The sequence below is a fragment of the Sebastes fasciatus genome, chromosome 14 (assembly GCF_043250625.1).
Source record: "Sebastes fasciatus isolate fSebFas1 chromosome 14, fSebFas1.pri, whole genome shotgun sequence".
In the NCBI taxonomy this organism is placed as follows: domain Eukaryota; kingdom Metazoa; phylum Chordata; class Actinopteri; order Perciformes; family Sebastidae; genus Sebastes; species Sebastes fasciatus.
Window position 1 is genome coordinate 33,987,434 of NC_133808.1, and position 24,658 is coordinate 34,012,091.

Consider the following 24,658-nt stretch of genomic DNA (forward strand, 5'->3'; position numbering starts at 1 on the left):
TATTATCATTATTATACCGTTTTATCAACTGTTTGTTTACTGGACATTTGATACTAACCACTGAATTTAATAAAGTTCACCAACATTTATTCATGTCTTCACTTTAACATAAATATTTGTTTTCTATCTTTTAAAATTAATTTATTATTCTATTCTTATTTCAGTTTAATATACCTCTTATAATTTATTTATTTATCTTTATATATTTATGTTATTAAGCGCTACAGACTGAATCTCTGGGATCCGGCGGTGACACAGCGTCTTTAAACTCCTCCTCCTCATCCTCCTCATCATCTTCATCATGTCTGTTGGAACATCAGTCAGAGTGTAGACTGTCTAATGGATATCTAACCTCCTCCTCATCATCTTCATCATGTCTGTTGGAACATCAGTCAGAGTGTAGACTGTCTAATGGATATCTAACCTCCTCCTCATCATCTTCATCATGTCTGTTGGAACATCAGTCACTCAGCAGCCGTGTGGTTTTGTGATGGTTTATTTGGTATCTGTGAGGAACTACAGTCGTAGTGTTCTCATACATTTCATCTGCAGTTCATCAAACTCGATATATATTTATAAAAATGAGAGAAGTATAATCTACATCCATCTAATAGAAAGCACCGGTCTGGAGCGAGTCCACGGCCGGTTCAGATGAACAACGGTGACACTTTAAGTGAAGATCTCCAAATGATAATATCAGAATTATTATGAATCTGTGCATTAAATAAAGTCTAAAAATAAAAACATTCTTAAAATGAAACAAACAAGCAGCAAAACACACAACAGGTCTACACACTGAAACACACACACACACCTGTGAACGAGTTCCTCTGGTTGGACACCCTTAAATAAATGATGTAAAGCTCAAACACACAGCTGGAATGTGGCAAACAAATCAAATCAAGATACGACTTCGACATCAGCGTGAACACAAACAGGAGGGGTCAAAGGTCACCAATATTTATTATTGTTTTCAGAAAACGTGTTTCACTTTGAGCCAGATCAGAAGAGTTCCTTTAATATCTCTAAAATATAAAATCCATATAAAGTTTGTCCAACGCGACGTCCTCGTGACTCAACAGTAAAAAAGTGTCTCCTTCACGTGTCCGCGTCATTAAAGGTGTCACCGTGGTGCTTTAAGGCGAACGGCGTAAGGCCGCGGTGACGTTGGCGGGAAGACGTCTCTGAGCTACAAACCGCCGTCGAAGTCAAAATAATAAAAACAAGACGAGAAAAAAGTGCTCAAAGAAACAAACATCCAACATCTGTCAGATCAACACATCAGATGCAGAGAGGGGAACTAACAGATGTTATCATCATCACCGTCACCATGCTGCGTCCCTCAGCCTCATCTATACATAGACTGTTTATACATATAGATAGATATTCACACAGTTCACTCACGGGAGCATTAAAGGCACCTGGGTTGATTTAGCAGCTCAGAGCTCAACGACACAAAACTGTCTGAACGTCTAAGACTACATTACCCATAAATCCTTGTGGCGAAGTAAATGTCATCACTCCTCGGTGTCCTAACCGTTACGCAACTTTACGCTGCTTCACAGCGTAGAAGAAGAATCAGAGACGAACATGGAGGACGCGAAACGTTACTCAAAATACTGCTCATAAATAAAATGCATAATGAAACTAGCGTTAGCTACCAAGCTAACTAGCGTTAGCTACCAAGCTAACTAACGTTACCTACCAAGCTAACTAGCGTTAGCTACCAAGCTAACTAGTGAAGACTTCTTCATTGTGTACAGAACTAACGCCGTTATCTGTCCTCTACCTGTCCTCTACCTGTCCTCACAGTGAGACGTTTAGCTCGTTAGCGTCCTCTACCTGTCCTCACAGGGAGACGTTTAGCTCGTTAGCGTCCTCTACCTGTCCTCACAGTGAGACGTTTAGCTCGTTAGCGTCCTCTACCTGTCCTCACAGGGAGACGTTTAGCTCGTTATCTGTCCTCTACCTGTCCTCACAGGGAGACGTTTAGCTCGTTATCTGTCCTCTACCTGTCCTCACAGGGAGACGTTTAGCTCGTTATCTGTCCTCTACCTGTCCTCACAGGGAGACGTTTAGCTCGTTATCTGTCCTCTACCTGTCCTCACAGGGAGACGTTTAGCTCGTTAGCGTCCTCTACCTGTCCTCTACCTGTCCTCTACCTGTCCTCACAGTGAGACGTTTAGCTCGTTAGCGTCCTCTACCTGTCCTCACAGTGAGACGTTTAGCTCGTTAGCGTCCTCTACCTGTCCTCACAGTGAGACGTTTAGCTCGTTAGCGTCCTCTACCTGTCCTCACAGGGAGACGTTTAGCTCGTTAGCGTCCTCTACCTGTCCTCTACCTGTCCTCACAGGGAGACGTTTAGCTCGTTAGCGTCCTCTACCTGTCCTCTACCTGTCCTCACAGGGAGACGTTTAGCTCGTTATCTGTCCTCTACCTGTCCTAACAGGGAGACGTTTAGCTCGTTATCTGTCCTCTACCTGTCCTCACAGGGAGACGTTTAGCTCGTTAGCGTCCTCTACCTGTCCTCACAGGGAGACGTTTAGCTCGTTATCTGTCCTCTACCTGTCCTCACAGGGAGACGTTTAGCTCGTTATCTGTCCTCTACCTGTCCTCACAGGGAGACGTTTAGCTCGTTATCTGTCCTCTACCTGTCCTCACAGGGAGACGTTTAGCTCGTTAGCGTCCTCTACCTGTCCTCACAGGGAGACGTTTAGCTCGTTAGCGTCCTCTACCTGTCCTCACAGGGAGACGTTTAGCTTGTTAGCGTCCTCTACCTGTCCTCACAGTGAGACGTTTAGCTCGTTATCTGTCCTCTACCTGTCCTCTACCTGTCCTCTACCTGTCCTCACAGGGAGACGTTTAGCTCGTTAGCGTCCTCTACCTGTCCTCACAGTGAGACGTTTAGCTCGTTATCTGTCCTCTACCTGTCCTCACAGGGAGACGTTTAGCTCGTTATCTGTCCTCTACCTGTCCTCACAGGGAGACGTTTAGCTCGTTAGCGTCCTCTACCTGTCCTCACAGGGAGACGTTTAGCTCGTTAGCGTCCTCTACCTGTCCTCACAGGGAGACGTTTAGCTCGTTAGCGTCCTCTACCTGTCCTCACAGGGAGACGTTTAGCTCGTTAGCGTCCTCTACCTGTCCTCACAGTGAGACGTTTAGCTCGTTAGCGTCCTCTACCTGTCCTCACAGTGAGACGTTTAGCTCGTTATCTGTCCTCTACCTGTCCTCTACCTGTCCTCTACCTGTCCTCACAGGGAGACGTTTAGCTCGTTATCTGTCCTCTACCTGTCCTCACAGGGAGACGTTTAGCTCGTTAGCGTCCTCTACCTGTCCTCACAGGGAGACGTTTAGCTCGTTATCTGTCCTCTACCTGTCCTCACAGGGAGACGTTTAGCTCGTTATCTGTCCTCTACCTGTCCTCACAGGGAGACGTTTAGCTCGTTATCTGTCCTCTACCTGTCCTCACAGGGAGACGTTTAGCTCGTTAGCGTCCTCTACCTGTCCTCACAGGGAGACGTTGTGTCGTTGAGACGGTGAGATAACTGTGTGAATAGAAAGCTGTGCTTCATCGTACCATCCTCTTCCTCACCTGGCCTCCCACAGGGAGCAGGTCTGCTTCCCATTCAGGACTTCTATCATGGTCTGGTTCATACAGAGAGTCCCACACCCTCCGATGACTACAACTCCCATGAGCCTTTGAGCTGGAGCTGAACGGGTTCACATTTCGTTAGCGTTAGCATTAGCGTGCACTTCAGGACTTCAGGTGTGTTCAGCTAGCGACTCTTCATCCATGTGTTTCCTCAGAACGGTTCACAGCTGAAAGATGATACTGGGATTATTGATCCATATTCTCAGATATTCACCTCATCGGCTCACTTCCTGTTCGAAAGCGACCGTATTCGTTCTTCCTGTTTAGCTCCAGCAGTGCTTTTATTATTATTATTATTATTGTTTATTCAACATTAAATAATTTTCATTGATTTAGTTCTGATATTTAATGATGATATTTAGATTAGATCTGAGAATGGACAGATAACCCGAGTATCCTGTTTCATTTATACGACTTTAAGAAAGAATAAACTGAGAGAGGAAACCCACCAATGAACAGAGGCTAACCTGAGAGGGGCGGGGCTTCTGTTCTCCAGGTGTCAGGTGGGCGGGGTTTAGCACACAGCATGGTGAAACCCCGCCCACCTGCTCCTCCAATCACAATCTGTTATTTGTAGGTGAATTGTCCTCGTCGTCGTCGTCCTCCTCCTCCTCCTCCTCCTCCTCCTCCTCCTCTTCCTGTGGGAGTCCAGACCAACACTGCTTTATTCCTCCTCCTCCTCCTCTTCCTCCCCGGCCATCACCTCCACCAGCAGCTCGGCGGTGCAGGTCGCCTCCCCCAGACTGTTGACCGCCTTCACCGTGTACTTGGCGTCGTCGTCACCCGACACCTGCAGGTTTATATCAGCAAATATCACGATCTCTGTCATCATGTTGTAAATATGCTGCGTCACATTCTAAATATGCTGCGTCATGTTGTAAATATGCTGCGTCATGTTGTAGATATGCTGCATCATGTTGTAAATATGCTGCGTCATGTAGTGAATATGCTGCGTCATGTTGTAAATATGCTGCGTCATGTTGTTAATATGCTGTGTCATGTAGTGAATATGCTGTGTCATGTTGTTAATATGCTGCGTCATGTTGTTAATATGCTGCGTCATGTTGTAAATATGCTGCGTCATGTTGTAAATATGCTGAAGATAAAGATCGATATTACAAGTTGTGTTAATGCGTTAAATAAATTAGTGGCGTTAAAACGAGTTTGCGTTAACGTCTTATTATCGTGTTAACTTTGACAGTCCCTGTTTTGACATCTAGATGGTGGATGAAGCCTGTACGTTTTGAAGGTCAGAAGGTCACGGTGACACACAGCAGATAGACTGAATGATAATACATGAGTTGACCTCTGACCTCTGAAATGACCAGACTACAGTTTCCTTCTTCGTCGTAGTCGATCTGGAAGTGTCGGGTCTCTTTGATCGGCTGCTCGTCTTTGTACCAAACCACCTCCGGATCGGGGTAACCTGGAGACACACAGACCACCTCCTCCTTTAAAGAGCTTTCAACCACATCACCACCTGTTACCATGGTATCCAAAGTCCAACCAAACCATCTCCATGACAACGCCAGGAGATGTGGTCGACAGTCAACATGTTTCAGCTTAGTTTAACAGATACTGATGGAAGGAACAGGGTCGGGTCAGGGTCAGGTCAGGGTCGGGGTCGGGGTCGGGGTCGGGGTCAGGGTTGGGTCAGGGTCGGGGTCGGGGTCGGGGTCGGGGTCAGGGTTGGGTCGGGGTCGGGGTCGGGGTCGGGGTCAGGGTTGGGTCAGGGTCGGGGTCGGGGTCAGGGTTGGGTCAGGGTCGGGGTCAGGGTTGGGTATGGAATAAATACATCTTGTGAACCATCGGTTGGAGAGTTAGACCATCATTCGGCTATAATACAATTAAGACCTGACTTTATAAGAATCTGTACCGACCCGACGGTCAGCTGACAGCTATGGTCTCGTACCTTCGATCTTGCAGTCGAAGCGAGCGGCGCTGCCCTCCACCACCTCCACGTCTTTGATGACCGAGCTGAACGTCGGCTTACACTCCGTCTTCTGCTCGTACTCCAAACACTCCAGGAACTGGTTATCCTCTGAACGCACACACACACACACACACACACACACCGTCAGTCCACTACACAACAGCACACTCCTACCAGAACACCAGCAGTCGTCTCCTTCAGCCTCTACCTTCGGTGGGCGAGCCCTTCTTGGCGCTGACTCCGGCCATCATGGCCATGGACGACAGTCTGCCGATGGCTCGAACAGCGTGACCCGTTTTCTACCACGGAAGAAGAAAGAGTCACATCGTCACTTCCTGTACAGTTAATGATTTAATAACTCCTAACTAACTAACTACCAGGAGGCTGTATTATTCTACTCTGTCACCCTGTGAGAGTATAACTGTTGTAAATACGCTGCGTCATGTTGTAAATACGCTGGGTCATGTTGTAAATATGCTGCGTCACGTTGTAAATACGCTGCGTCACGTTGTAAATACGCTGCGTCACGTTGTAAATACGCTGCGTCATGGTGTAAATATCCTCCGTCATGTTGTAAATACGCTGCGTCATGTTGTAAATATCCTCCGTCATGTTGTAAATATGCTGCGTCATGGTGTAAATATCCTCCGTCATGTTGTAAATATGCTGCGTCATGTTGTAAATATCCTGCGTCATGTTGTAAATACGCTGCATCATGTTGTAAATACGCTGTGTCATGTTGTAAATACGCTGCATCATGTTGTAAATACGCTGCGTCATGTTGTAAATACGCTGTGTCATGTTGTAAATACGCTGCATCATGTTGTAAATACGCTGTGTCATGTTGTAAATACGCTGCATCATGTTGTAAATACGCTGTGTCATGTTGTAAATACGCTGCATCATGTTGTAAATACGCTGCGTCACGTTGTAAATACGCTGTCATGTCTCTGTCTTCATGTTGTTGTTGTTGTTGTTGTTGTTGTTTACCTGCCATTTCCTCCTCAGGATGTACTTCTTCATCCTCTCCTTGGAGAGCTTCTTGGCCTTCATGGTGTTGGTGTCCTGCTTCAGCCAGGTGTGTTCATAACACTGAGCACAGGTGAGCCGAGCCCTGACACACACACACACACACACACACACACACACACACACACACACACACACACACACACAGTGAGGTTTGATGGCGTCCGTCGCTGCTCGCCGGCTGAGGACGCTGAGTGTGTTCTTACCTCATGTCCTTCTTCAGCAGGTTGGTGATGAAGTCTTTGGCGTTGTCGGAGATTTCATCGAAGGCCTCGTCCTCAAAGTCCCAGGAGGCCGAGGTGACGTTAGACAGCGTCTCGTTGTCGTTGTCGCCCATGAAGGGAGACAGACCGCTCAGCCTGAGAGGACCACAACACAGAATGAACTGAGCCACACTGAGTCAAACTGAGTCAAACTGAGCCACACTGAGCCAAACTGAGTCAAACTGAACCAAACTGAACCAAACTGAGCCACACTGAACCAAACTGAACCAAACTGAACCAAACTGAGTCAAACTGAGCCACACTGAGCCAAACTGAGTCAAACTGAGTCAAACTGAACCAAACTGAACCAAACTGAACCAAACTGAGTCAAACTGAGCCACACTGAGCCAAACTGAGTCAAACTGAACCAAACTGAACCAAACTGAGTCAAACTGAACCAAACTGAACCAAACTGAGTCAAACTGAACCAAACTGAGTCAAACTGAGTCAAACTGAGTCAAACTGAGTCAAACTGAGCCACACTGAGTCAAACTGAGTCAAACTGAGCCACACTGAGTCAAACTGAGTCAAAAAAATGAAGCAAAATGAAGCTAAGCTAAAAGAAGGTAAACTAAAGGGAAATGAAACCACAATGAAGCGGAGCTGAAGAAGACGGAGGTAGATGAGAAGCGGAGCTGGAGAAGACGGAGGTAGATGAGAAGCGGAGCTGGAGAAGACGGAGGTAGATGAGAAGCGGAGCTGAAGGAGGTAAAGGAGAAGCGGAGCTGAAGGAGGTAAAGGAGAAGCGGAGCTGAAGAAGGTAAAGCAGAAGCGGAGCTGAAGGAGGTAAAGCAGAAGCGGAGCTGAAGGAGGTAAAGGAGAAGCGGAGCTGAAGGAGGTAAAGCAGAAGCGGAGCTGAAGGAGGTAAAGGAGAAGCGGAGCTGAAGGAGGTAAAGCAGAAGCGGAGCTGAAGGAGGTAAAGGAGAAGCGGAGCTGAAGGAGGTAAAGCAGAAGCGTAGCTGAAGGAGGTAGATGAGAAGCGGAGCTGAAGGAGGTAAAGGAGAAGCGGAGCTGAAGGAGGTAAAGGAGAAGCGGAGCTGAAGAAGGTAAAGCAGAAGCGGAGCTGAAGAAGACGGAGGTAGATGAGAAGCGGAGCTGAAGGAGGTAAAGCAGAAGCGGAGCTGAAGAAGGAGGTAAAGGAGAAGCGGAGCTGAAGAAGGTAAAGCAGAAGCGGAGCTGAAGAAGGAGGTAAAGCAGAAGCGGAGCTGAAGAAGGAGGTAAAGGAGAAGCGGAGCTGAAGGAGGAGGTAAAGGAGATGCGGAGCTGAAGGAGGAGGTAAAGGAGAAGCGGAGCTGAAGGAGGAGGTAAAGGAGAAGCGGAGCTGAAGAAGGTAAAGCAGAAGCGGAGCTGAAGAAGGAGGTAAAGGAGAAGCGGAGCTGAAGGAGGTAAAGCAGAAGCGGAGCTGAAGGAGGTAAAGGAGAAGCGGAGCTGAAGGAGGTAAAGGAGAAGCGGAGCTGAAGGAGGTAAAGCAGAAGCGGAGCTGAAGGAGGTAAAGCAGAAGCGGAGCTGAAGGAGGTAAAGGAGAAGCGGAGCTGAAGGAGGTAAAGCAGAAGCGGAGCTGAAGGAGGTAAAGGAGAAGCGGAGCTGAAGGAGGTAAAGCAGAAGCGGAGCTGAAGGAGGTAAAGGAGAAGCGGAGCTGAAGGATGTAAAGCAGAAGCGGAGCTGAAGGAGGTAAAGCAGAAGCGGAGCTGAAGGAGGTAAAGGAGAAGCGGAGCTGAAGGAGGTAAAGGAGAAGCGGAGCTGAAGGAGGTAAAGGAGAAGCGGAGCTGAAGGAGGTAAAGCAGAAGCGGAGCTGAAGGAGGTAAAGGAGAAGCGGAGCTGAAGGAGGTAAAGCAGAAGCGGAGCTAAAGGAGGTAAAGCAGAAGCGGAGCTGAAGGAGGTAAAGCAGAAGCGGAGCTGAAGGAGGTAAAGGAGAAGCGGAGCTGAAGGAGGTAAAGCAGAAGCAGAGCTGAAGGAGGTAAAGGAGAAGCGGAGCTGAGGGGCGGAGCCTCACAGTATATAACAGATGACTCCTATGCTCCACATGTCGGTGGGATAACTGATGGCTTCATAGTTGATCACTTCTGGAGCCACGAACTCTGGAGTCCCAAACAGAACCTTCAGGGTTCCTGCGTTCTCTGTTAAAGACAAAAGAGTTCAAACCATCAGTAACTACTGGAGTCAATGTAGGACATCTCAGGCTAATGCTAACGCTAACATGGTAAGCTAGAAGAAGTTAAAACTATAAATGCTAAGACAGGCTGAGCTAGAGAGACAGGCTGAGCTAGAGAGACAGACTGAGCTAGAGAGACAGAGAGACAGGCTGAGCTAGAGAGACAGACTGAGCTAGAGAGACAGAGAGACAGGCTGAGCTAGAGAGACAGAGAGACAGACTGAGCTAGAGAGACAGACTGAGCTAGAGAGACAGAGAGACAGGCTGAGCTAGAGAGACAGACTGAGCTAGAGAGACAGAGAGACAGGCTGAGCTAGAGAGACAGACTGAGCTAGAGAGACAGAGAGACAGGCTGAGCTAGAGAGACAGGCTGAGCTAGAGAGACAGACTGAGCTAGAGAGACAGAGAGACAGAGAGACAGGCTGAGCTAGAGAGACAGACTGAGCTAGAGAGACAGAGAGACAGGCTGAGCTAGAGAGACAGAGAGACAGACTGAGCTAGAGAGACAGAGAGACAGACTGAGCTAGAGAGACAGACTGAGCTAGAGAGACAGAGAGACAGACTGAGCTAGAGAGACAGACTGAGCTAGAGAGACAGAGAGACAGGCTGAGCTAGAGAGACAGACTGAGCTAGAGAGACAGACTGAGCTAGAGAGACAGAGAGACAGAGAGACAGACTGAGCTAGAGAGACAGAGAGACAGAGAGACAGACTGAGCTAGAGAGACAGAGAGACAGGCTGAGCTAGAGAGACAGACTGAGCTAGAGAGACAGAGAGACAGGCTGAGCTAGAGAGACAGACTGAGCTAGAGAGACAGACTGAGCTAGAGAGACAGAGAGACAGAGAGACAGACTGAGCTAGAGAGACAGAGAGACAGAGAGACAGGCTGAGCTAGAGAGACAGAGAGACAGGCTGAGCTAGAGAGACAGACTGAGCTAGAGAGACAGACTGAGCTAGAGAGACAGGCTGAGCTAGAGAGACAGGCTGAGCTAGAGAGACAGGCTGAGCTAGAGAGACAGACTGAGCTAGAGAGACAGACTGAGCTGGAGAGACAGACTGAGCTGGAGAGACAGGCTGAGCTGGAGAGACAGACTGAGCTGGAGAGACACAGAAGATGAAGCTCAGATCTGCTCATGTAAAGAGATGACGGAGGCCGGTTGGTCACCTAGTCGCCGGGCGAGGCCGAAGTCGATGAGTTTGATCTTGCCGCCGGTCTTGTTGACACACATGATGTTCTCTGGTTTCAGGTCCAGGTGGACGATGCCCTGCTTGTGGATGAAGTTCACTCCGTCGATGATCTGCAGCATGTATCTGATCACCTCCCTCTCCGTCAGCTCAAAGTCCTCATCGATGATCCGCTCAAACAGCTCGCCTCCTGAGATCCTACAACCACAACACATCTGGATCCTGTTACATCTCATAGTATATAGTAGTAGTATATTGCAGTATTATAGTAGTATATCGTAGTATTATAGTAGTATATCGTAGTATTATAGTAGTATATCGTAGTATTGTAGTATTATAGTAGTATATTGCAGTATTATAGTAGTATATCGTAGTATTATAGTAGTATATCGTAGTATTATAGTAGTATATCGTAGTATTGTAGTATTATAGTAGTATATCGTAGTATTGTAGTATTATAGTATTATAGTAGTATATCGTAGTATTGTAGTATTATAGTAGTATATCGTAGTATTGTAGTATTATAGTAGTATATCGTAGTATTGTAGTATTATAGTAGTATAGTAGTATTATAGTAGTATATCGTAGTATTATAGTAGTATATCGTAGTATTGTAGTATTATAGTAGTATATCATAGTATTATAGTAGTATATCGTAGTATTATAGTAGTATATCGTAGTATTGTAGTATTATAGTAGTATATCGTAGTATTGTAGTATTATAGTAGTATATCGTAGTATTGTAGTATTATAGTAGTATATCGTAGTATTGTAGTATTATAGTAGTATTGTAGTATTATAGTAGTATAGTAGTCTATCGTAGTATTATAGTAGTATATCTTAGTATTATAGTAGTATATCGTAGTATTGTAGTATTATAGTAGTATATCGTAGTATTATAGTAGTATATCGCAGTATTATAGTATTATAGTAGTATATCGTAGTATTATAGTATTATAGTAGTATATCGTAGTATTGTAGTATTATAGTAGTATATCGTAGTATTGTAGTATTATAGTAGTATATCGTAGTATTATAGTAGTATATTGTAGTATTATAGTATTATAGTAGTATATCGTAGTATTGTAGTATTATAGTAGTATATCGTAGTATTATAGTAGTATATTGTAGTATTGTAGTATTATAGTAGTATATCGTAGTATTATAGTAGTATATCGTAGTATTATAGTATTATAGTAGTATATCGTAGTATTGTGGTATTATAGTAGTATATCGTAGTATTATAGTAGTATTGTAGTATTGTAGTATTATAGTAGTATATCGTAGTATTATAGTATTATAGTAGTATATTGTAGTATTATAGTAGTATATCGTAGTTTTATAGTATTATAGTAGTATATCGTAGTATTGTAGTATTATAGTAGTACATCGTAGTATTGTAGTATTATAGTAGTATATTAGTATATCGTAGTATTATAGTAGTATATCGTAGTATTATAGTAGTATATCGTAGTATTGTAGTATTATAGTAGTATATTGTAGTATTATAGTATTATAGTAGTATATCGTAGTATTGTAGTATTATAGTAGTATATCGTAGTATTGTAGTATATCGTAGTATTATAGTAGTATATCGTAGTATTGTAGTATTATAGTAGTATATCGTAGTATTATAGTATTATAGTAGTATATCGTAGTATTGTAGTATTATAGTAGTATATCGTAGTATTATAGTAGTATATCGTAGTATTATAGTAGTATATCGTAGTATTGTGGTATTATAGTAGTATATCGTAGTATTATAGTAGTATTGTAGTATTATAGTAGTATATCGTAGTATTATAGTATTATAGTAGTATATCATAGTATTATAGTAGTATTGTAGTATTGTAGTATTATAGTAGTATATAGTAGTATTATACTAGTATATCGTAGTATTATAGTAGTATATCGTAGTATTGTAGTATTATAGTAGTATATCGTAGTATTGTAGTATTATAGTAGTATATCGTAGTATTATAGTAGTATATCGTAGTATTGTAGTATTGTAGTAGTATATCGTAGTATTGTAGTATTATAGTAGTATTTCGTAGTATTATAGTAGTATATCGTAGTATTGTAGTATTATAGTAGTATATCGTAGTATTATAGCAGTATATCGTAGTATTGTAGTATTATAGTAGTATATCGTAGTATTGTAGTATTATAGTAGTATATCATAGTATTGTAGTAGTATATCGTAGTATTGTAGTATTATAGTAGTATATCGTAGTATATCGTAGTATTGTAGTATTATAGTAGTATATCGTAGTGTTGTAGTATTATAGTAGTATATAGTAGTATTGTAGTAGTATTGTAGTATTATAGTAGTATTGTAGTATTATAGTAGTATATCGTAGTATTGTAGTATTATAGTAGTATTGTAGTATTATAGTAGTATATCTTATTGTAGTATTATAGTAGTATATCGTAGTATTATAGTATTGTAGTAGTATATCGTAGTATTGTAGTATTATAGTAGTATATCGTAGTATTATAATAGTATATCGTAGTATTGTAGTATTATAGTAGTATATCGTAGTATTATAGTATTATAGTAGTATATAGTAGTATTATAGTATTATAGTAGTATATAGTAGTATTGTAGTATTATAGTAGTATATCGTAGTATTGTAGTATTATAGTAGTATATCGTAGTATTATAGTACTATAGTAGTATATCGTAGTATTATAGTAGTATATTGTAGTATTGTAGTATTATAGTAGTATATCATAGTATTACAGTAGTATATCGTAGTATTGTAGTATTATAGTAGTATATCGTAGTATTATAGTATTATAGTAGTATATCGTAGTATTATAGTAGTATTGTAGTATTTTAGTATTATAGTAGTATATAGTAGTATTATAGTAGTATATCGTAGTATTATAGTAGTATATCGTAGTATTGTAGTATTATAGTAGTATATCGTAGTATTGTAGTATTATAGTAGTATATCGTAGTATTATAGTAGTATATCGTAGTATTGTAGTATTATAGTAGTATATCGTAGTATTGTAGTATTATAGTAGTATATCATAGTATTGTAGTATTATAGTAGTATATCATAGTATTGTAGTAGTATATCGTAGTATTGTAGTATTATAGTAGTATATCGTAGTATTATAGTAGTATATCGTAGTATTATAGTATTATAGTAGTATATCGTAGTATTGTAGTATTATAGTAGTATATAGTAGTATTGTAGTAGTATATCATAGTATTGTAGTATTATAGTAGTATTTAAGTATTATAGTAGTATATCGTAGTATTGTAGTATTATAGTAGTATTGTAGTATTATAGTAGTATATCGTAGTATTGTAGTATTATAGTAGTATATCGTAGTATTATAGTAGTATATCGTAGTATTGTAGTATTATAGTAGTATATCGTAGTATTGTAGTATTATAGTAGTATATCGTAGTATTGTAGTAGTATATCGTAGTATTGTAGTATTATAGTAGTATATCGTAGTATTGTAGTAGTATATCGTAGTATTGTAGTATTATAGTAGTATATCATAGTATTGTAGTAGTATATCGTAGTATTGTAGTATTATAGTAGTATATCGTAGTATTATAGTAGTATATCGTAGTATTGTAGTATTATAGTAGTATATCGTAGTATTGTAGTATTATATTAGTATATCGTAGTATTGTAGTATTATAGTAGTATATAGTAGTATTGTAGTAGTATATCGTAGTATTGTAGTATTATAGTAGTATTGTAGTATTATAGTAGTATATCGTAGTATTGTAGTATTATAGTAGTATTGCAGTATTATAGTAGTATATCGTAGTATTATAGTAGTATATCGTAGTATTATAGTAGTATATCGTAGTATTGTAGTATTATAGTAGTATATCGTAGTATTATAGTATTATAGTAGTATATCGTAGTATTATAGTAGTATATCGTAGTATTGTAGTATTATAGTAGTATATCGTAGTATTGTAGTATTATAGTAGTATATCGTAGTATTATAGTATTATAGTAGTATATCATAGTATTGTAGTATTATAGTAGTATATCGTAGTATTATAGTAGTATATCGTAGTATAATAGTAGTATATCGTAGTATTGTAGTATTATAGTAGTATTGTAGTAGTATATCGTAGTATTGTAGTATTATAGTAGTATTGTAGTATTATAGTAGTATATCGTAGTATTGTAGTATTATAGTAGTATATCGTAGTATTATAGTATTGTAGTAGTATATAGTAGTATTGTAGTATTGTAGTAGTATATCGTAGTATTGTAGTATTATAGTAGTATATCGTAGTATTATAGTAGTATATCGTAGTATTATAGTAGTATATCGTAGTATTGTAGTATTATAGTAGTATATAGTAGTATTGTAGTAGTATATCGTAGTATTGTAGTATTATAGTAGTATTGTAGTATTATAGTAGTATATCGTAGTATTGTAGTATTATAGTACTATATCGTAGTATTATAGTATTGTAGTAGTATATAGTAGTATTGTAGTATTGTAGTAGTATATCGTAGTATTATAGTATTATAGTAGTATATCGTAGTATTGTAGTATTGTAGTAGTATATCGTAGTATTATAGTATTGTAGTAGTATATCGTAGTATTGTAGTATTGTAGTAGTATATCGTAGTATTGTAGTATTGTAGTAGTATATCGTAGTATTATAGTATTGTAGTAGTATATCGTAGTATTATAGTATTGTAGTAGTATATCGTAGTATTGTAGTATTGTAGTAGTATATCGTAGTATTGTAGTATTGTAGTAGTATATCGTAGTATTGTAGTATTATAGTAGTATATCATAGTATTGTAGTATTATAGTAGTATATCATAGTATTGTAGTAGTATATCGTAGTATTGTAGTATTATAGTAGTATATCGTAGTATTATAGTAGTATATCGTAGTATTATAGTATTATAGTAGTATATCGTAGTATTGTAGTATTATAGTAGTATATAGTAGTATTGTAGTAGTATATCATAGTATTGTAGTATTATAGTAGTATTTAAGTATTATAGTAGTATATCGTAGTATTGTAGTATTATAGTAGTATTGTAGTATTATAGTAGTATATCGTAGTATTGTAGTATTATAGTAGTATATCGTAGTATTATAGTAGTATATCGTAGTATTGTAGTATTATAGTAGTATATCGTAGTATTGTAGTATTATAGTAGTATATCGTAGTATTGTAGTATTATATCGTAGTATTGTAGTATTATAGTAGTATATCGTAGTATTGTAGTAGTATATCGTAGTATTGTAGTATTATAGTAGTATATCATAGTATTGTAGTAGTATATCGTAGTATTGTAGTATTATAGTAGTATATCGTAGTATTATAGTAGTATATCGTAGTATTGTAGTATTATAGTAGTATATCGTAGTATTGTAGTATTATATTAGTATATCGTAGTATTGTAGTATTATAGTAGTATATAGTAGTATTGTAGTAGTATATCGTAGTATTGTAGTATTATAGTAGTATTGTAGTATTATAGTAGTATATCGTAGTATTGTAGTATTATAGTAGTATTGCAGTATTATAGTAGTATATCGTAGTATTATAGTAGTATATCGTAGTATTATAGTAGTATATCGTAGTATTGTAGTATTATAGTAGTATATCGTAGTATTATAGTATTATAGTAGTATATCGTAGTATTATAGTAGTATATCGTAGTATTGTAGTATTATAGTAGTATATCGTAGTATTGTAGTATTATAGTAGTATATCGTAGTATTATAGTATTATAGTAGTATATCATAGTATTGTAGTATTATAGTAGTATATCGTAGTATTATAGTAGTATATCGTAGTATAATAGTAGTATATCGTAGTATTGTAGTATTATAGTAGTATTGTAGTAGTATATCGTAGTATTGTAGTATTATAGTAGTATTGTAGTATTATAGTAGTATATCGTAGTATTGTAGTATTATAGTAGTATATCGTAGTATTATAGTATTGTAGTAGTATATAGTAGTATTGTAGTATTGTAGTAGTATATCGTAGTATTGTAGTATTATAGTAGTATATCGTAGTATTATAGTAGTATATCGTAGTATTATAGTAGTATATCGTAGTATTGTAGTATTATAGTAGTATATAGTAGTATTGTAGTAGTATATCGTAGTATTGTAGTATTATAGTAGTATTGTAGTATTATAGTAGTATATCGTAGTATTGTAGTATTATAGTAGTATATAGTAGTATTGTAGTAGTATATCGTAGTATTGTAGTATTATAGTAGTATTGTAGTATTATAGTACTATATCGTAGTATTATAGTATTGTAGTAGTATATAGTAGTATTGTAGTATTGTAGTAGTATATCGTAGTATTATAGTATTATAGTAGTATATCGTAGTATTGTAGTATTGTAGTAGTATATCGTAGTATTATAGTATTGTAGTAGTATATCGTAGTATTGTAGTATTGTAGTAGTATATCGTAGTATTGTAGTATTGTAGTAGTATATCGTAGTATTATAGTATTGTAGTAGTATATCGTAGTATTATAGTATTGTAGTAGTATATCGTAGTATAACTGAACGAACCCTGTCTTCTATAGCCTCCGTCTGAAAGGTTCCTACATTAAGCTCTTCTGTTAGTGTAGCATTAGACACGTTAGCATGACAGCATGGTGGAATTATGAAGCTAAGCTAGCTAAGTAGCCGGCGTCTGAATGTAAACGACTTCCTTCCTGTTCTCCGTCAGCGAGGAGGCTTTTATCACGTCACCAGAGATTCAGAGTTTCTGCTTCAGTTCTTTATCAAACAGGAAGACACCATGAGATCCTGGAGAAACCTCAACACCATAAAGATATAATACTATTATAAGATATAATACTCAGACAGGATGAGCAGATAGATGTTGTAACAGGGAGTGTGTTCGGAGCCGTCCGTCCATCACGGGAACTAAAATTAGCCGACAGGAAATAGCTGCTCTCATTCCTCTCATAGTTGGCCAGAACATTATTTTCCAACGTTCTTTGAAACAAAAACATCTCGTCTGTGTTTCCAGTTCAAACTGATCAGAGATCAGAGTTCAGAGATCAGAGTTCAGAGTTCAGAGATCAGAGATCAGAGTTCAGAGATCAGCGTTCAGAGATCAGAGATCAGAGAACAGAATTCAGAGATCAGAGATCAGAGATCAGAGTACAGAGAACAGAGTTCAGAGATCAGAGTTCAGAGATCAGAGATCAGAGATCAGAGTTCAGAGTACAGAGAACAGAGTTCAGAGATCAGAGTTCAGAGATCAGAGATCAGAGTTCAGAGTACAGAGAACAGAGTACAGAGAACAGAGTTCAGAGAACAGAGTTCAGAGATCAGAGTTCAGAGTACAGAGAACAGAGTTCAGAGATCAGAGTTCAGAGATCAGAGAACAGAGTTCAGAGTTCAGAGATCAGAGATCAGAGTTCAGAGATCAGAGTTCAGAGAACAGATTTCAGAGTTCAGAGATCAGAGTTCAGAGATCAGAGATCAGAGATCAGAGTTCAGAGTTCAGAGAACAGAGTTCAGAGATCAGAGTTCAGAGATCAGAGTTCAGAGTTCAGAGATCAGAGATCAGAGATCAGAGTTCAGAGTTCAGAGAACAGAGTTCAGAGAACAGAGTTCAGAGAACAGAGTTCAGAGATCAGAGATCAGAGATCAGAGTTCAGAGATCGGAGATCACAGATCAGACTAAATGTTACGTACATCTCCAGCACCATGACGATGTCAGACTTGCCCTCGAAGGCGTCGATACACTGGACCAGTTTGGGGTGATGGAGGCTGTTCATGATGCCGATCTCATGCCGGACGTTGTCCTTCTCCTTCGCCGAGTACGCCTTGATGAACTTCCCCGCCCAAACCTTCTTCGTCGCCTTCTCCACCAGTTTGAAGACCTGACCGAACTTCCCCCTGTCACACAACCACAGCACAGTGTTTCCTCCACATTAACAGACCTTTTAAATCTTCATAATAATCATATTAACTGTGAGTCCCAAACCGGGTATGAACCGCACCTTGACTCCTAAACCGGGTATGAACCGCACCTTGACTCATATAAACCGGGTCTGAACCGCACCTTGACTCATATAAACCGGGTCTGAACCGCACCTTGACTCCTAAACCGGGTCTGAACCGCACCTTGACTCCTAAACCAGGTATGAACCGCACCTTGACTCCTATAAACCAGGTATGAACCGCACCTTGACTCCTATAAACCGGGTATGAACCACACCTTGACTCCTAAACCGGGTATGAACCGCACCTTGACTCCTATAAACCGGGTATGAACCGCACCTTGACTCATATAAACCGGGTCTGAACCGCACCTTGACTCCTATAAACCGGGTCTGAACCGCACCTTGACTCATATAAACCGGGTCTGAACCGCACCTTGACTCCTAAACCGGGTCTGAACCGCACCTTGACTCCTAAACCAGGTATGAACCGCACCTTGACTCCTATAAACCGGGTATGAACCGCACCTTGACTCCTAAACCGGGTATGAACCGCACCTTGACTCCTATAAACCGGGTCTGAACCGCACCTTGACTCATATAAACCGGGTCTGAACTGCACCTTGACTCCTAAACCGGGTCTGAACCGCACCTTGACTCCTAAACCAGGTATGAACCGCACCTTGACTCCTATAAACCAGGTATGAACCGCACAATGACTCCTATAAACCGGGTATGAACCGCACCTTGACTCCTAAACCGGGTATGAACCGCACCTTGACTCCTATAAACTGGAACCGCACCTTGACTCCTAAACCGGTTATGAACAGCACCGTGACTCCTATAAACCGGGTCTGAACCGCTCCTTGACTCCTATAAACCGGGTATGAACCGCACCTTGACTCCTAAACCGGGTATGAACGGAACCATGACTCCTATAAACCGGGTCTGACCCGCACCGTGACTCCTATAAACCGGGTCTGAACCGCTCCTTGACTCCTATAAACCGGGTATGAACCGCACCTTGACTCCTAAACCGGGTATGAACAGAACCGTGACTCCTATAAACCGGGTATGAACCGCACCGTGACTCCTATAAACCGGTTATGAACCGCACCTTGACTCCTATAAACCGGGTCTGAACCGCTCCTTGACTCCTATAAACCGGTTATGAACCGCTCCTTGACTCCTATAAACCGGTTATGAACCGCACCTTGACTCCTATAAACCGGGTCTGAACCGCTCCTTGACTCCTATAAACCGGGTATGAACCGCACCTTGACTCCTAAACCGGGTATGAACGGAACCGTGACTCCTATAAACCGGGTATGAACCGCACCTTGACTCCTATAAACCGGGTATGAACCGCACCGTGACTCCTATAAACCGGTTATGAACCGCACCTTGACTCCTATAAACCGGGTCTGAACCGCTCCTTGACTCCTATAAACCGGGTATGAACCGCACCTTGACTCCTAAACCGGGTATGAACGGAACCGTGACTCCTATAAACCGGGTATGAACGGAACCGTGACTCCTATAAACCGGGTATGAACAGCACCGTGACTCCTATAAACCGGTTATGAACCGCACCTTGACTCCTATAAACCGGGTCTGAACCGCTCCTTGACTCCTATAAACCGGGTATGAACCGCACCTTGACTCCTAAACCGGGTATGAACGAAACCGTGACTCCTATAAACCGGGTATGAACCGCACCTTGACTCCTAAACCGGGTATGAACGGAACCGTGACTCCTATAAACCGGGTATGAACCGCACCGTGACTCCTATAAACCGGTTATGAACCGCACCTTGACTCCTATAAATCGGGTCTGAACCGCTCCTTGACTCCTATAAACCGGTTATGAACCGCACCTTGACTCCTAAACCGGGTATGAACGGAACCGTGACTCCTATAAACCGGGTATGAACCGCACCTTGACTCCTAAACCGGGTATGAACGGAACCGTGACTCCTATAAACCGGGTATGAACCGCACCGTGACGCCTATAAACCGGTTATGAACCGCACCTTGACTCCTAAACCGGGTATGAACGGAACCGTGACTCCTATAAACCGGGTATGAACCGCACCTTGACTCCTAAACCGGGTATGAACGGAACCATGACTCCTATAAACCGGGTCTGACCCGTACCTTGACTCCTATAAACCGGGTCTGAACCGCTCCTTGACTCCTATAAACCGGGTATGAACCGCACCTTGACTCCTAAACCGGGTATGAACGGAACCATGACTCCTATAAACCGGGTCTGACCCGCACCGTGACTCCTATAAACCAGGTCTGAACCGCTCCTTGACTCCTATAAACCGGGTATGAACCGCACCTTGACTCCTAAACCGGGTATGAACGGAACCGTGACTCCTATAAACCGGGTATGAACCGCACCGTGACTCCTATAAACCGGTTATGAACCGCACCTTGACTCCTATAAACCGGGTCTGAACCGCACCTTGACTCCTAAACCGGGTATGAACGGAACCGTGACTCCTATAAACCGGGTATGAACCGCACCTTGACTCCTAAACCGGGTATGAACGGAACCGTGACTCCTATAAACCGGGTATGAACGGAACCGTGACTCCTATAAACCGGTTATGAACCGCACCGTGACTCCTATAAACCGGTTATGAACCGCACCTTGACTCCTATAAACCGGGTCTGAACCGCTCCTTGACTCCTGTAAACCGGTTATGAACCGCACCTTGACTCCTAAACCGGGTATGAACGGAACCGTGACTCCTATAAACCGGGTATGAACCGCACCTTGACTCCTAAACCGGGTATGAACGGAACCGTGACTCCTATAAAACGGGTATGAACGGAACCATGACTCCTATAAACCGGGTATGAACCGCACCTTGACTCCTAAACCGGGTATGAACGGAACCGTGACTCCTATAAACCGGGTATGAACCGCACCTTGACTCCTAAACCGGGTATGAACGGAACCGTGACTCCTATAAACCGGGTATGAACCGCACCTTGACTCCTAAACCGGGTATGAACGGAACCGTGACTCCTATAAACCGGGTATGAACCGCACCGTGACTCCTATAAACCGGTTATGAACCGCACCTTGACTCCTATAAACCGGGTCTGAACCGCTCCTTGACTCCTATAAACCGGTTATGAACCGCACCTTGACTCCTAAACCGGGTATGAACGGAACCGTGACTCCTATAAACCGGGTATGAACCGCACCGTGACTCCTATAAACCGGTTATGAACCGCACCTTGACTCCTATAAACCGGGTCTGAACCGCACCTTGACTCCTAAACCGGTTATGAACCGCACCTTGACTCCTATAAACCGGGTCTGAACCGCACCTTGACTCCTATAAACCGGGTATGAACCGAACCGTGACTCCTATAAACCGGGTATGAACGGAACCGTGACTCCTATAAACCGGGTATGAACCGCACCGTGACTCCTATAAACCGGTTATGAACCGCACCTTGACTCCTATAAACCGGGTCTGAACCGCTCCTTGACTCCTATAAACCGGTTATGAACCGCACCTTGACTCCTAAACCGGGTATGAACGGAACCGTGACTCCTATAAAACGGGTATGAACGGAACCATGACTCCTATAAACCGGGTCTGAACCGCACCTTGACTCCTAAACCGGGTCTGACCCGCACCTTGACTCCTATAAACCGGGTCTGACCCGCACCATGACTCCTGTGTACCGTTACAGCCTCACTGGGAACAGTCTCCTAAACCTTGCACCCAGCGGTTTACCTTCGTAGGGCAGTATCTAGTACTGACTCAGACATAATCACAGGTGCATTATGGGTGAGGTTTGAGTGGGCGGAGCCTTACGTTCCCAGCCTCTCCTCCACGTCGTACAGCTCCTTCACCTTCACGTCCGCTCTGATGGTCACGTCTCTGTAGTCCGGCTCCTTCTCTGTGTCTGAAAACACAGAGGTCAGAGGTCAGAGGTCAGTGGCGGAGGTCGGGTGATGTCATGTTCTGTTATGTTGTTATGAGGCGGTCTGAGCATCGTACCGTCATCCTCCTCCTCTGCCTCGGCCTCTTCGTCTGTCAGGTGAATCAAACAGCAGCAGTTAGTTCAGTTAGTCACTTCAGTTCACTCACATTTAGTTTAGTTTAGTTTAGTTGACTTAGTTCTGGTTCAGTTCTAGATGGACCAGAGAACAAACCTCCATCCAGAGAGCCTTTTGGAGCCTGAAAGTGCCGAGCGTCGATGGAACCAAAGTTCATCTCTATTAACAGATAATTCTACAAACCCCTTGAATAAAGTGTCATCGTCATGGTGGGTAGAACCCTCTCTGAGTGGATCCCTGAGCCGTTCTACTGGATGTGATCCAGCAGCAGTTAGTCCCCGTAGTCCTGCAGCTAGACTCCTCCACATACCTCCACTACAAGAGACCAACCGACGGCTTCACCGCAGTCAGCCTCCACGTTACCGTCCAGCATTAGATAACATTATCTTATGTTAGCTCTGATAGCTGGCTGTCCCAGGACCAGGACCAGGAGGGTCTCATGTCTCTCAGGGCTGAAGGAGATTGAAGGATCTGGTTCTAGTCTACTCACCATCGTCCACCAGTCCAACAGTAACCGGTTCTGATTCGGCACTCGGCTCTCCGACTCCGTAGATGTTCTCGGCCCGGACCCGAAACTTATACTGACGCTCTGGAAGAAGGTTCTGGAGACGGAGACACAAACGTTACTCACGGTCCCAGTTTGGAGACACATTAAAGACATCTAGTGTCTCCGTCGAGATGTGTGAGGTGACCTGCTGGTTGCTAATAGCAACCCACCTGTACGTTGTAGGAGGTGCTGTTGCAGGACACCAGGAGTTTCCACTGCGGGTCCACCGAGTCCCAGAGCTCCAGGTTGTAGGACTGCACGGCGCTGCCGCCGTCGTAGGTGGGCCCGTACCAGGACAGGGTCAGACTGGACCGCCGGACGTCTGAGGCTGCAGGGACCCTCGCTGGGGGGTCGGGTTTATCTGAGGACGGGAGGGACGGGGTTAAAGACTGCAGGTCTGACCTCTAGAGGCTGCAGAGGTCATTACATCAGAGAGTGTTTCTGTTCTCATCACTCTGATGTTTGTTGTGTTCTAATGACTTATTGATGCTATAAAAGGGGGCGGGACGTCGTGATTGACAGCTGTGAAGCGGCCAGACTTGGCTCCACCCCCCGATCACGACTGAGCCGACTCTGACTCCAAATGATGTCAGAGTCTCCAGATGGCAGCTCCGTATCCTTGGGCGGCTGTGGCTCAGAGGGTAGAGCAGGTTGTCCACCAATCGGAAGGTCGGTGGTTCGATCCCCGGCTGCTCCGGGTCACATGTCGATGTGTCCTTGAGCAAGACACTTAACCCCAAATTGCTCCCGGAGGCATAGCCATCGGTGTGTGAATGAGTATTTAGATTAGATCCTGATGGGCAAAGTTGGCACCTTAGTAGCCTCTGCCATCAGTGTATGAATGTGTGTGTGAATGGGTGAATACTGACATGTAGTGTAAAGCGCTTTGAGTGGTCGGAAGACTAGAAAAGCGCTATATAAGTCCAAGTCCAAGTCCATCCTGGTAATGAAGCTTCACTTCTGTACCGTGCAGAGGGACGAGGTGGACACACTGTAGGACATGTTTCTGATGTTTCACCAGAGTTACTACAGTTCATCACCATCCATCCCATAATAATAGCTGTTGAGATGGTTATACTCATGGAGTCTAGTGCAGCTGAAACATGTGATCATGTGATCAGAGGTCAGAGGTCACACTGACTGCTGCAACACTGAGGAGACGGAGAACATCTGTGTGTTTATAGCTTTATGCACGCACGCACAGACACACACACACGCACACGCACACGCACACACGCTGCCATATAAGGCATCAAACTGCAGCAGTGAGTCTGAACTCTGTTATCATCTCTGAGCTGGTGGAGACGTAGAGACAGAGGAGGAGGAGGAGGAGGAAGAGGAAGAAGAGGGGGAGGAGGAGGAGAGAGAGGAGGAGGAGGAGGAGGAGGAGGAGGTGTATCTTACCAACGATAGTGAGGTTGAGAGCAGCCTGTCGGAGGCCGACGTTGTTCCTCAGCTCGACGGTGTAACATCCACAGTGTTCCTGCTGACCGCTGCTGATGGTCAGTTTACTGCTGCTGTCGCTGGTTGCTATGGAGATATCAGCTGATCCTTCACCGATCTACACACACACACACACACACACATTAAACACACACACACATTAAACACACACACACACACACACACACACACAGTCTAGACATTTATGGATATTTTTCATTACATTTTTGGAATTTTTTTTCACATGTTTAGGATTTCTTTTAAAATAATTTTCGGTTATTTTTCTGATGTTCTTTGGATATTTTCACAGAAATTTCCGACATTTTTTGGACATTTTTGTGAATTTGTTTCAAATAATTTTTGGGTACTTTTCTAATATTTTTCACAAAAATTTCAAAACATTTTCAACAGTTTTTTGT

The 24,658-nt window shown here is 42.2% G+C and overlaps 1 protein-coding gene and 1 long non-coding RNA gene across 2 annotated transcripts in view; both read right to left on the bottom strand.

Annotated features, from left to right (window-relative positions):
• Window positions 1-1,710: 1,710 nt before the first annotated feature.
• LOC141782025 (uncharacterized) lies at window positions 1,711-2,377 on the bottom strand. Its single transcript, XR_012597013.1, has 3 exons — window positions 2,342-2,377; window positions 1,927-2,140; window positions 1,711-1,789 (listed from the first exon to the last, which is right to left on the bottom strand). It is a non-coding gene; the product is annotated as an uncharacterized LOC141782025 (long non-coding RNA).
• Window positions 2,378-3,969: 1,592 nt separating this feature from the next.
• mylkb (myosin light chain kinase b) overlaps window positions 3,970-24,658 on the bottom strand; it is a 35,014-nt gene continuing 14,325 nt past the window's right edge. The window contains exons 4-17 of the mRNA XM_074658039.1: window positions 24,201-24,357; window positions 22,967-23,157; window positions 22,740-22,851; window positions 22,191-22,223; window positions 22,005-22,095; window positions 17,909-18,112; window positions 10,193-10,410; window positions 8,871-8,994; window positions 6,821-6,973; window positions 6,576-6,699; window positions 5,794-5,884; window positions 5,565-5,693; window positions 4,966-5,078; window positions 3,970-4,442 (exon numbers count right to left, since the gene is read on the bottom strand). Of these exons, the coding sequence (XP_074514140.1) occupies window positions 4,317-4,442; window positions 4,966-5,078; window positions 5,565-5,693; window positions 5,794-5,884; window positions 6,576-6,699; window positions 6,821-6,973; window positions 8,871-8,994; window positions 10,193-10,410; window positions 17,909-18,112; window positions 22,005-22,095; window positions 22,191-22,223; window positions 22,740-22,851; window positions 22,967-23,157; window positions 24,201-24,357 (1,866 nt within the window). The 3' untranslated portion in view covers window positions 3,970-4,316. The remainder of the gene's footprint in view (window positions 4,443-4,965; window positions 5,079-5,564; window positions 5,694-5,793; window positions 5,885-6,575; window positions 6,700-6,820; window positions 6,974-8,870; window positions 8,995-10,192; window positions 10,411-17,908; window positions 18,113-22,004; window positions 22,096-22,190; window positions 22,224-22,739; window positions 22,852-22,966; window positions 23,158-24,200; window positions 24,358-24,658) is intronic.